General features: G+C 33.5%; 1 protein-coding gene across 4 annotated transcripts in view; it reads right to left on the minus strand.

Annotated features, from left to right (window-relative positions):
• Positions 1–5745, minus strand: part of LOC119071421 (protein trachealess) — a 102238-nt gene extending 96493 nt beyond the window's left edge. For all 4 annotated transcript variants that reach the window (XM_037176330.1, XM_037176299.1, XM_037176313.1 and 1 more), the window contains exon 1: positions 5290–5745. In XM_037176330.1, coding sequence (XP_037032225.1) covers positions 5290–5465 — 176 coding nt within the window. In that variant the 5' untranslated portion in view covers positions 5466–5745. The remainder of the gene's footprint in view (positions 1–5289) is intronic.
• Between the last annotated feature and the right edge of the window lie 7732 nt (positions 5746–13477).

Raw genomic sequence — 13477 nt, forward strand, 5'->3', positions numbered from 1 at the left:
GTTTCCACTCTCCGCGTTGGAAATAAATTATTAGAATTAACAAAATGCATAAGACAGAAGAGCACAAAAAAAATAATTGTGAACTGATTGAAGATCCTACCAACACGACGAATGAATATAATTATCCAGAGCAAGTCAGATAAATATTTTACACACTGCACACACTACTCTACACATATATAGTATCTGTAATCAATGTAATTGGTCATTACATCAAATATGTTGCACATGCATTACAGATAATTCAATTCTATCAGAAACTCATATCAACCGCAGTAAATTTCTCCCATTAAATAATAAACCATATCATCATCGCCATACTGAACCTCATATTTAAATAATATATTTTAGCAAATTGTTTTCTGATAATTAAGGAATAATCGCAATTTCCAACTCGACTGTCCATAATTTAAAAAAAGAGAAAAAAAAATATTCATTTATAATCCACATCTTGCGCAATGCCTTGTTCTCGTACCGGATTAACACACTCCCATAGTAATATTCGATTTATATACAAAGTATTAGTGGCTCAGTTTTCTGTGCCGGAGATAATTTCTCATCTTTTTTATTCTTCGTCTTCAAAACGTGCGCAAAGTGAAGTGTTGCGTTTTTGTGTCTTGTGCGCTCTGCATTAGGTCTATACGTAAACACACCGAATGGCCGTGGTAATACTAAATTACCAGAAGAATACCAGTGTTTTTCGAATAATAATTCACGTAATTATACCAACCTGCAATAGGAGCAACCATCCGATCAAGAAAATTGATTTTTTTTTGTGTTGTTGTTCTTTATTTTAATGTATATAATGATACTTTTGGCATAAAGCTGTAATCTTTTCGGATTTGGATTCATAACATTTTCTTGTCAATTTTGATGCTCTGGTTTTTGTGCAGGAGAAAAAAAAATTGTTTAATTTATTACGATTCGATATGATATGCACATTTTGTGTAAACGATTTTGTGCATTATTTCACGGCTTTACGTTATAGATTCACTTTTTGTAATTTGTTTTCTTCATTTAAGATTTGTAATTCAGTTTTTCAATTCCATTGTTGAGTAGCAAGTTACAAAATACTTACTTTGTAAATTATTCGGTATTCTTAAAGGGAAGTGCAACAAGCTGGAATTTTAGGTCACAAAGGGACGAAATTCATTCATTTGTCGAAAGCGTCATCAAATTAGAAAATACTTTTGACGTTTTGTAGTTCAAAAATACAATTTAGAATTTTGTCATGTAGACAGTGGTACTGGACGCAATGCTCCAAAATACTATACCAATTTGCTCACGAGCAAGTCTAGCGGATCTTAGTCGAAATGAAATTCGTGTACAGTCTATGGTAAAGCTACCACAAAACGCACAAAGCCTTATTTTCTCCCTTCGATAGGCCATGAGAAAATTGTGCTTTTTCGACGAATTTCATTTATAGTGAGAAAACTGCAGTAAAATTGTATATTATGAATCGATGTTTTCGTTTCGTGACATGAAAAACGTTGTCATTTCAATCCATACAATTCGAATGTTAAACAGACAATTTGATAATCGAATCTTTTACTTAGTCTGTTCTAGGAATTTTCAACGTTGAAAGAAAATCTTTTACTTCATATTGTTTTAACATCAATTTTGCTATAAGAGACAATGTTAGCTGGAGCTCAATGCCCATTTCTGCCGATCAATGACAGATGATACAGTTATTACCGAATTTAGATCTATTTTTTTCGTTTTTAGGTTTTGTATGAAATTCTAAGTGGTGGCGCACAAATTATATTGTATGACATTTGCAACTTGATTGAGTCACATTTCACAATTAGGTTAGAAATATGGTATATCATGAATTCGAAGGATTTATCAGTCATTGATGAATAGAGTAAGTAGAAATTTTTACAGAGAGATAAAAGTTAAATTCGCCATGTTTTCAATTCGGAAGTTGTTGTGGTTTTTAATTGATTCCACAAGAATTTCGTTGAACGAATGAAACTCTAGATTTTTGTTTTCTGAAATTTTGTTAGGCGTGCGCTAGCAAGAAGAATAAATACTAAAATAAAAAATCTAGAGTTTCATTTGTTAAGCACATTTTGTGTGGAATCATTTAAGTGTTGAATTTCACTTTTCCCTACCTGTAACATTAAAGGGAATTAAAGATTGTTCATCAATCTATATGTTTATGAGCTTGCATGTTACGTTAGAGTTAAGGAAGGCTCCTTCTAGAGAGGCAAAAACCCAGATCTAAGATTAACCTTTCACAGACCATAGTCAGTTAGCAAACTGCAGGTTTATTATCTGGTCTGCTAGTTGATATGATCTGAGACGTTCAAGAGATTGATTGCATACCTTCTACTTAAATACTTCATTTTGTTAATTTATGAGACCAGTCTGAGTTTGTTGTCTTTCTATGCCAGTCGTCATCGATAACAAATAATAGTCATCCGTATTTTCACTATCAGTGAAACTTAACCGTTTTTAATATGGCAGATTCTATTTGCACCCGAGTGCAAATAGTCAATATGAACACTATTTGCACCCGATTGCAAATAGTCAATATGAGCACTATTTGCACCCGGGCGCAAATAGTCAATATGAACACTATTTGCACCCGAGTGCAAATAGTCAATATGGATACTATTTGCACCCGGGTGCAAATAGTGAATATGTACGCTATTTGCACTCAGGTGCAAATAGTCAATGTACATTGACTATTCCTTCGCTTCGACTAACAAAAAACATGTTTTTCAAACAAAAATTTCATTTCGTTAGATTTGTCAAGAAAATAATTCCAGAGAATTACGTTGAATTGTGACAAAACAAAAATAATCAATATTTTTTCTTTCGACGCTTTGTGGAAATTGCATTTCCCCAAGGTCTCAGAAGGGCAGCTAAATGTAGTGCATTTTGACAAAGGCTACTCATTTGGACCACACCAAACTCCTCTCTTACAAACAGTTGGTAGATGGAAGAATTCAGGAATAAATTAATCTCCTTAGACAAATTGTAGAAAGATGAATTCAGTAGGGACGAACCAACAGTTTGTAGAAGGATGAATTCAGTTGGAACAACCCAAACTCCTTACTTTCAAAGTTTGTAGAAGGATGAATTCAATAGGAACAAAGGAAAGTCTTTCCTTACACAAATCGTATATGGATGAATTCAGTAGGAACAAACGAAAGTCCTTCCTTACACAACTTGTAGAAGGATGAATTCAGTTGAACCAAACTCCTTCCTTACACAGCTTCTAGAAGGGTGAATTCAGTAGGAAAAAACGAAAGTCCTTCCTTACACAACTTCTAGAAGGATGAATTGAGTAGGAACGAACCAAACTCCTTCCTCACAAAGTTTGTAGAAGGTTGAATTCAGTAGGAACACACCAAACTCAAAACATAGTTTCTAGAAGCATGAATTCAGAAGGAAGAAACGAAAGTCCTTCCTTGCACAAAAATCTAGAAGGATGAATTCAGTTGGAACAGACCAAACTCCTTCCTTACACAGCTTCTAGAAGGATGAATTGAGTAGGAACGAACCAAACTCCTTCCTCACAAAGTTTGTAGAAGGTTGAATTCAGTAGGAACACACCAAACTCAAAACATAGTTTCTAGAAGCATGAATTCAGTAGGAAGAAACGAAAGTCCTTCCTTGCACAAAAATCTAGAAGGATGAATTCAGTTGGAATAAACCAAACTATTTCCTTACACAGTTTTTAGAAGGATGAATTCAGTAGGAAGCCAAAATACTTCCTTACGAAAATTGTGGAAAGATAAATTCAGAAGTAACAAGCCAAAATCCTTCCTGACAGTTTGTAGAAGGATGAATTCAATTGGAACAAATCAAACTCCTTCCTTACACAATTTCTAGAAGAATGAATTCAGTAGGAACGAACCAAACTCCTTTCTTACAAAGTTTGTAGAAGGATGATCTCAGTAGCAACAAACGAAAGTCCTTCCTTACACAGTTTGTTGAAGTTATAGAATTCAGTTGGATCCAACCAGACACTTTGTTTATACAATTTGCAGTGAATTGTGCGAGTAGCATTTTCGATAATATAATTCGTACAGCTTGCTAACAATGATTTTTTTATTATTTCCGATAGTTTTATTAAGTTAGCGTTAATATTCACTATTTGCACCCGGGTGCAAATAGTGTCCATATTGACTATTTGCACTCGGGTGCAAATAGTGTTCATATTGACTATTTGCACTCGGGTGCAAATAGTCACTTCGTAAACAATAACAAACATAAACAACATTTTATGTTAATAGCCTTCACCCAAGTGCCAATAGTCTTCATATAGACTAATCGCACTCAAGTGCCAATAGCCTTCATATAGACTAATCGCACTCAAGTGCCAATAGCATTCATATAGACTATTGGCACCCAAGTGCCAATAGTCTTCTTATACACTATTCGCACCCAAGTGCCAATAGTCACTTCGTTAATATAAAGTTATTGATGCATTTTCCATCGATCTTCAACTTGGAGTTCATAATACCCGAACCGAAGGTACAAAACCTGAGATTAATGTGAAGTGGAAACAGTCGCTAAGGAAATGAGTCTAATGTCTAATGTCTAATGTGAGACACGAACCTAAATCTTATTATCTTCACCAGCATTATTCACCGAATATTCTAACGAACATATTATGTTTCGTAAAATGACTTTTTTTATTTGGAGCTCGACCACATTCAAAGTGGACTCAAATAGATGTTGAAATCATTATCACTATTACCAAAATGACCATACATGATTACAGTAAAAAGCCAACGATTAAACGAAAAAGAAACTGGTTCAGATACAAAATTCAAAATTACGTAACTTAGTTAAAAGTTCAAGCGAATTTAAAGTAAATGGCCTGAATGTTGAAATAAAATGTGTTCTGTGTGTTTAATGTGTGTACCTATCTGTTTCATGTAGATTGTTTTTTTTAATAGAAAACATCCAAAAATGATTTTTCATTTCATTACGCAATGTGAGTCCGTTAAGTGTTCTGCAAAACGAACAAGTACTCGTTCTAACATTTTCGTCGCCATCGACAGAAATTTTACACAAACTACCGTTAAAAGAAGTTTTACCCAAAAATGTTATTAATACGTTACGTGCTATGGTAAAAGAAAAATTTATTTTCGTAAATATCCCCGAGACTGTATTGATACAATTTAAGAACGTATCGACCCAACTGGACCTTCATATACACTTAAAACTTTCGATTTGATAGTGCGTAATTGTTTCATTGAAACAAAATCGTTCACCCCGTTCAACCCATTCGGACCAAATTAACGAAACATTTGGAAACTGCTCATTTACCTGTAATATGGAAATCCTTGAGGTACATGTAGATCCATCGGCATTCCGTGATGCGCATGATGCGATGCACTGTGAGCATGTGCAGCAAAACCAGGATGTTCAGTGGCCGGTCCCATTGCATGATGGCTGAGCATTGCAGCCCATGGAGATGCGGTGAAACCGCCGGAATGATCCATAATCAAAAGGGAACAAAACTTTCACACACGAAAATGCTGCTGCACCGTAAACGCAGCCAGCACAAGTTTTGATGGGTAATGTATCAATTCAGAGGTTTACGGTTACAATGCACATCATTTAACGGAGATAACGTCTGATATTGTCTCTGGTGCTTTGTTACAACATTTCATTATTGCATTAAATTCTCGTATCACATAATCACATAATCGACTTTCGTTTATTATTGTTGCTCCAACGGTAAATGTTCACTCTTTTAGTGGCCGGAAAAGTTAAGAAAAAGATTTTATGAAAATTATAATCATCGACATTGTGATCCTGATGTGTATGTATAGTATATTAGTATACACATAATGACTATTGTGGGACTCGGCTAGTCTCTCATATATGGTTATTATATTGATTCAAAGTTAACTTATAATCGATCTGACCGATAGTGCAGACCGTGTGCATTATTCATGAAATTATTAATCTTAATTGAGATCTGTAATTCATCATTGGTATGTAATTATGCTTCTGCTCTTGTGTGTCTATATAACATGTACTGCAAAAAACAAAAACAAAATGAAATTGTAGTATAACTCTCGTATGGGTCGCTTATAATTTATCATACACTTGTTGTACAACAAGCAACACACATCACGGATTTTGTGATAGGAAGATATAATTCGTTTAAAAATGTTAAGAAAAGACGAACGAACGAAAATAAAAAAAATCTTTGCAAAATAAGATTTTTGTTCTTCACACATGAAATATATTACGGCAAATTCTTATACTTTGATTCGCATCTCCTTGTAAAATAACATGGCAATTTTGAATAATTTTTCGATTGATCAAATCAATATGCGGCCATTTCACTTTTGTGTATTCCTTTTTTGGTTGGATTTTTTATTTTTATTTTCTGGTGTTTCGAGATTTTCGTTCACATTTCGTTGTATATATAGTTTTTGGTCCGTTGTTCCTTGAGCCACAAAGATATTATTCTCGATTCTAAGTATAATTATTATAAATTGGTTTTGGTATCGAAATCGGTGTGTTATTATAGAGTACAAAGTTGTAACCTTTTAGAGAATTTAATACATAATCGATTGATACAAAGGTCACAAAAAAGCCCAGTCATTTTCCCAATCACATTTTGATGAAATATTTGAAAATGTTCAGCAGATAAGAAGAATTTTTCTCACCATTTCATTGTTGCATCCATGCAAAAGTTTTTATTATCATTTCGGTGTCAGAGCGGCAGACTTTAATAAGATTTTTGAAGCGTCAATTCTCCTATCCCCTGACAACTTAATGCTTTACGAAAATAATCGTAAATCTGTTACCTCTTTTGACTAAATTAATATAATGTTAGATATGGTTACAAATCTACTACTTCAATTGTTTCAACCAACGTTTTGTATATAAAAGGGCACTAGCAACAGGTCATTGCTTATATTTGTCGTCATTGTCCATAACAGATGACATGGTAAATTTGTTTCTTTTTAGCAATATGCTGCTTGCTTTTGCTGATTTTGTAATAAAAGGACAACTAATTTGAAAAGAAGCTTTGTTTAATTTTAAATAAAATTAAAACCGACAAACACACGACTGTGTCGCTTTATCCATCGCTTTATCCATCGCTTTATCAATATGTTCTAAATGAGCAATGAGCCAAACTTTTCTTTTGTGTTTGTATGTCTAATTTTTTATCTATATAAAGCGTATATTTGACAAAAAAATTCGAATGCCTGCAGCTGTGCTCAGTTAAGTCACTTCATAAAAAAAGTTTTTATTTCAGGCAAATCGTAGAACAATAGGGCTATTCCCTTTCATTTTATTTATGCTCGATATACAAGCGTATATCCAGCATATCGAGTATATTTGATTATATTTGAGTATATCTCGTATATCTAGTACAATCGTATCAGTTTGACAACTACCAGCTGGAAGAAAATGATATTTTTTCCACAGCGGATTTTGATCAAACGAAATGCCAGTGTGTAGCGCGTAATCTCAGGAGTCCGGCAAGGTAATTAGTTTTTCAATCGGACCGACTTTTACCGAGCGATAAGACTTTGGAAAAAATCTTTTTTGCACATTGGAAACAACGTGTTTCCAAAGTCTTATCGGTCAGCAGATATTGGTCTGAGTAAAAAACTAATTACCTTGCCAGACTTCTGAGATCACGCTCTACACGCTGAACATTTTGTTTGATCGAAATCCGTCGCGTAAAAAATTTCATTTTCTTCCAGTTGGCAGTTGGCAGCTGGCCTAATGGAATGATATTCCACTTCCATGACAGTTAGAGTGGGAATCTATAAGTTCCATCCCGGATCAAACTGGTAACGTATAAATTTCCGAATGATAGTTGAATCTCGCTAAGTTTCTCATTGATCTGGTATTACATTATGCTCAGATCTTGTCTATTGGTTAAGCTCTCGATTTTTAGACAGTTGAAAGAAGTTTTCTACTGATATATAGCGTCATTTACTACATCAGTTGTATGATACTAATGAAAAATGTGAAAAATACGCACATGAAAGAAAAAAATCTTTTACTTCGTTTGGTAAAGTATCGCTTAGTGTTAGAAACAAAGTTTGTCAGTTCATTTGATGTAACTTATTTAGATTCTTATAGATAAATAAGATAAATAAACGTTTTAGGAGTTAAACTTTCTTTTTAAATGTAAGTTGATGTCGTCCTTAAATAAGTTATTTTCTCAATTCAGTAACGAAAAGTAAACTTTCGCCGGTTTTGTGTAAACACATCGAGTAAAATTTTATTAACCGAACCGAGCTGTACGAAACGTTTTTTTTTTCTCCGAAAAAAACTAACGATAATTTTACTTTTCGTCCCTTAGTACAGACAAATTTATACGTAAATCATTGGAATTGAAAGTTAACACACAAAAAAACGGAAAAATGGATGTCCATACAACATTTAAATCAATCGCCTCAATAATGTAATTTCTGAATCGGTCTAGGTGTCGCTCAGCTAACCAGGACAAGACCGTTGGTTGATTTGAGTGTACATTCTCCATATGAGATGCATCTCACGCGTAAATAGTATAATTATCGTGAGCATACATCGGGATTTTACGTGTTACCCGTGGAATATTCTTTCTAAATATCAACTGTGAAATCAAGGGATTTTAACTTATGAGTCAAAAAACACTTTACGTAATAGAGAGAGATTCACTGTGCATTATCAACCAAAACGAATGCAATCAAACTTAAAATTGCTTGAGTAATAACCCGAAATTCCCCTAAGTTTTCAGCCCTATTTCAGCCTTTAACGAATCATCACTTTATTTCAATTTATTTTTTCGAAATTTGTATTAAAATAACGATTGAACAAATGTGTACCAGCCAGCAGCCACACATTTTTTTGATTAATAGACTAAAAGTAGATTCCAGTGTTTTTTCCAAACCATTCTGATTCTTCAAAGTTCATTAATTTCAATCGGCAACTTTAACAACACAACAAGGATCACAAGTTTACTTCTCCGAAAAAAATGAACTTAATCTTAAGATTGAACCATTTAAAATGTCCGTTATGCGCAAGTTTCAACATTCAATAGGACTAACTTTTTCACCATCCACAGGTTGTTTATACCGAGTGCGCTTTCAAACATTCGGCATAAAAATTTAATCAACGTCCGTTCAATACCATCACTTTTTCTTAACAAATTCGATCGGTAACATTTCATATCAAAAATCTCCTTTTACATTTACATTTCATCACACCAAACTTAAACAATATAGCCAACGGCTAGCACGCGACTTTTTCATTTTCATCCACCTTTCACGGATACTTATGACATACTAACATAATCGCACCATTGCTACCCAATATACTAAACAGAGCAAAAATTTTTGCAGTCCTTCTTCGCCTCTCCGCAGCTACAAGTATGTACACATAGACGAAAGTTATATATATGTTCGGTGCTCAACACACCATCATCAGCGAAAATGGTAAAATGGTAAGAGATCGTATGTATATAACGTATGGATTTATAATGACTGAGGTGAAGTAAACGTAGTCCAAGAAGGTTTTCGTTGTAAACTATTGAATCTTTACAATAATTCAACTGAAAAACCGAACTGGGTAGATGAACAAGAGAAGATGTTCGTATGGGTAGGTAATTAGTTTTGCAGTAATGCTATCAGCGACAGGTAAGCTAGAACAAATGGGAAAGCTAAATTTTGTCGAAAATTTAGCTTGGCCTATCGCACCAACAGTCTTGTAGCTGTTGTTTGCATTTGTTTGGACTTATATCGCACATTCATATACAAACAGTGAGTAACTTCTTGGCAGGCGGATGAAACACAAAACATTTCTGCACAAATTTTTGTTGTTGCTGTTGTTGATTGTATAGTACACGAATCTTGTGTGTGCAACATGAATTTTTACAACTTATATATCATGTATCTCCTTCATTATATATAGAAAGAATGGTAACTTATGCTTGGGTGGATGACTCTTTTTTTTATTATTATTACATTCAAGCTTGTATGCACGTCACATACATTTCGTAACACTGTGGTAATAATAATCAATTTTTGATGAGCTTTTTTTATATGTCATACACTTTGAAAGTGAGAGATAATAGACAAATGTGAACGAAATGCTTAATGGAGCATAAGTGTATATGGGTGATAAAATGAAAGTTTTTTAAAAAATTCTACAATTCACGGTTTGATGTTGTCTGAGAATTATATTGCTGGAGAAACGTTTCCAGACGTACACACAATTTTATTGTTAAGCTTTTCTCATAGTACAAAACCAGGACACTCCATTTCTGATGCAATTTATGGAATATAATATCTCGGTGTCATTTAACCATTTTTTTTATAGAAGTTCGCATTAGCTGAGTTATTTCAATTCTCAAGTTTTATGTAACAGATAAGCCAGTGAAGTCATACCGAAATGTACTGGTCAAAGAGGTCAACTGATTATGCCTTCACCTGATATATACTTTAGAAGTTTTTTTTACCCAATTCTTCATTAAACCGAAAGATCACGCCGAAGCAGACGTAGAATTGGACTCATATCGAGTTGAAATATTAAACTTATGTGAATCTGTTTTAAGACATCGATTTCATTTTTTTAGGCCCCAGGACGGTATAAGACTGTTAAGCATAAGTTGCTCCCAGGGCCTATTTTTCAGAATTAAGTTCTTTAAAATTACATAAAATGCTTAAGTCGAGGTTGTACCTTAGAGGTTGTATAACAATTATTTATTACATAGGTTGGCTGGACGAAGTACTTCTTTTCTTCACCATAACACTTATCTCAAACACAATTCTTTGAAATGAATTAAGAAAGTTTGACAAAAAACGAAATTCCATTCATGGAATTTGTTTTTTTTTAAATATAATTTCAAGCGACCGGACTACAGCATTCTTGAAAATAATCAAACCAAATTAAATTATTAACCGAAATGTCTTTATCATGTAAAGAAAACCCCTTTTAACTTTTCACACAATATGTTCCCATTGTGTACCATTATGCATCATTACACACCTCTACAAAAATTTAAGAACCATCAGAAGTGAAAATTTTATGCCCAAAACCAACGACCTCTCTCTACTTAAGAATAATTTTCCTTTCCAGTATTTTCTTTATGCTTTCTTCATTTGTCCCAGACTGGCCGTTAAGCTCACTTCGGTAACAATAATGCCAACTTTGGTGCGGCTGAATAATATGTGTAATGTGCAGTCAAACGTTATATCGCAGGCACAGAACACAATTTCTTAATAGCAATAAAATTATCATAATCCTACGACGACTGGAATAATCTTTTCGGAGAAATGTTTTGGTGAAAAATAACCAAATCCATAGTATTAACAAGATTTTGCACTTAAACACTATAGATATGATGAAGACTGTACATTACTGGTGGTATAAGTCGTATATGCTATGCTGAAGGAATTGAATGGTTTCTTTCTTTGAACAGGCCAATCATCTGTTACCGAAAGTAATGGCAATAAAAATATATGACCTCTGGCTACTGGATTGCTTTATAAAACGAATGAAGTAAAAGATGTACTAATAACGAACACAAATTGTATCGAAATTGAACAATTGAAGTAGTAGATTCAACCATTCTATATACGCCTGTCGATTCTTAAATATTAATTGTGCTGGCACTAAAAATGTTGAAAGTTAAATGGTTCACAGTATACACATCACAGTAGATTTTAATACCATCGCGAAAATAATCCAAAGTGATTTCCATGATAATACCCAACGTAAACAACTAAGATACGACTTAGCGAATGGATATGACACGATGTTGCCTATTAAAGCGTAATCGTGTAAAGTTAAAAATTGCCGTTTTGTCAGCCGTATATACGAATCCGCACACTCCCCTAGGACATATTTTCCGAAAATTTTCACAAGGAAATTGACTTAGCTTTTAATTTCCTTTTGTATTAAAATCATCGTCTTTTTATGGTAATTTCTATTTGCTAAACATAATGGCGTTGAGTGTTGAGTTGAAACAAACACTTTTTATAATTGAGAAAAATTGGTGGGACATTTTTCTGTTGCTTTTTTTTTTGGTGAGACATTTTTTATTGTTTGGTTGATTAAAATTCGAAACGAAGTTAACTTCTAATTTGTATTCCATGTTATTAACAAATCGGTCGATGTCGCCGGTTGAGAGAAATTATGGAGTGGGGTATGTGTGGTTTTTGGTTCAATTTTATTATATTCGGCAATTTTTCGGAGAAATAAAAAATATCGAAAACTAAGCCCTGTTCAAAAATTTAAAGCGAAAGAAATTGATGAATTAGAAATATGGATTACTCTTACATATGTAGGAAATATTGGGCGGGAAATTTCAATGCAACCAACCAAAGTACGAATTCGTAATACTTTCAAATTAATCTGAGCAATTTATACGACTTTCTACATTCATCTTATCTTTCACGGACAACATGCAATTAATAATTTGTATTAAATGGCACGCGTTCAGTTACATACGTACAAATAAAATTGGAACGATGGAAGGAGAAATAAAACGCCCAACTGATAGGAGGAGTACCATGCTGCCCGCGCAATAATAATAAATATAAAAAAAATCAGCAACAAAACATCGTGAGCAAAGTGGTAAATACCATATTGTGTACACTGCCAACAACCATCGTGTACAATTTCTATCTTCGTTTTTTAACCATCTCACTTTTGAGATGTGAGAGAGAGTTATTTAGATTCGTTGTTTAGTCGGATGAATGGCTGTAAAATATGAATGGTGCGAACATAGTGTCGGTAAATGTTTTGTTTATACACGACAGAAAGGAAGCAAATGCTTTGTGCAGCGATTTTGTCGTCGAAGAATTTTTATGTTTAAATGAAATGAATTTGCGGTAGGTTCTAATCGTTGAAGATTGGTAATGGTTCAATGATTCGATTTAACAAAATATTTTCATTCATCCAACTGAATTCACGCTGTATGCATGGTATTCTTGTTACAAATAGATTCGATATTTTTGTATTAAAAACGATTGTTTGGAAATCCGTTTACCATATCAATGGAAGAAAATAAACGATTCGGTTGTGTACAATTTACAGAAACATAATACAACAGACATAGACAGAGAATGCACTTTTATGAAGTTATAATAAAAATAATTGAAAAATCGAGAGAAACTGCATTTGACATTGTGACATTGGTTAATCGTGACATTAATGTTTTTTCGTCTCTGTATTAATATTTTCTTCATGTTATTTTCGGACGACAAAACAGAAGTTGGAATTTGTTTATGTTTTACCATAAAAGAGATATAAAAATTTTGCGGTTAATGTAACTGTAATCGCTAATTGTGTGGCGGTCATAAATCAATTGTGTTGACTTCTATCCTCGCGATACAAAGAACGTTTTCTTATTCTTTTACAAAGTGAAATATTTGCATCTGAGTTGGGGTCGGTTAGGACCAATTGGCCTAGGTAAACGAACATTCACCTAAATTCACTATTTTTAGTTAAGCTCTGAAAAATTGTGTGTCAAAAATTTCAGGTCAACGTG

The sequence above is a fragment of the Bradysia coprophila genome, chromosome II (genome assembly GCF_014529535.1).
Source record: "Bradysia coprophila strain Holo2 chromosome II, BU_Bcop_v1, whole genome shotgun sequence".
NCBI classification, from domain to species: domain Eukaryota; kingdom Metazoa; phylum Arthropoda; class Insecta; order Diptera; family Sciaridae; genus Bradysia; species Bradysia coprophila.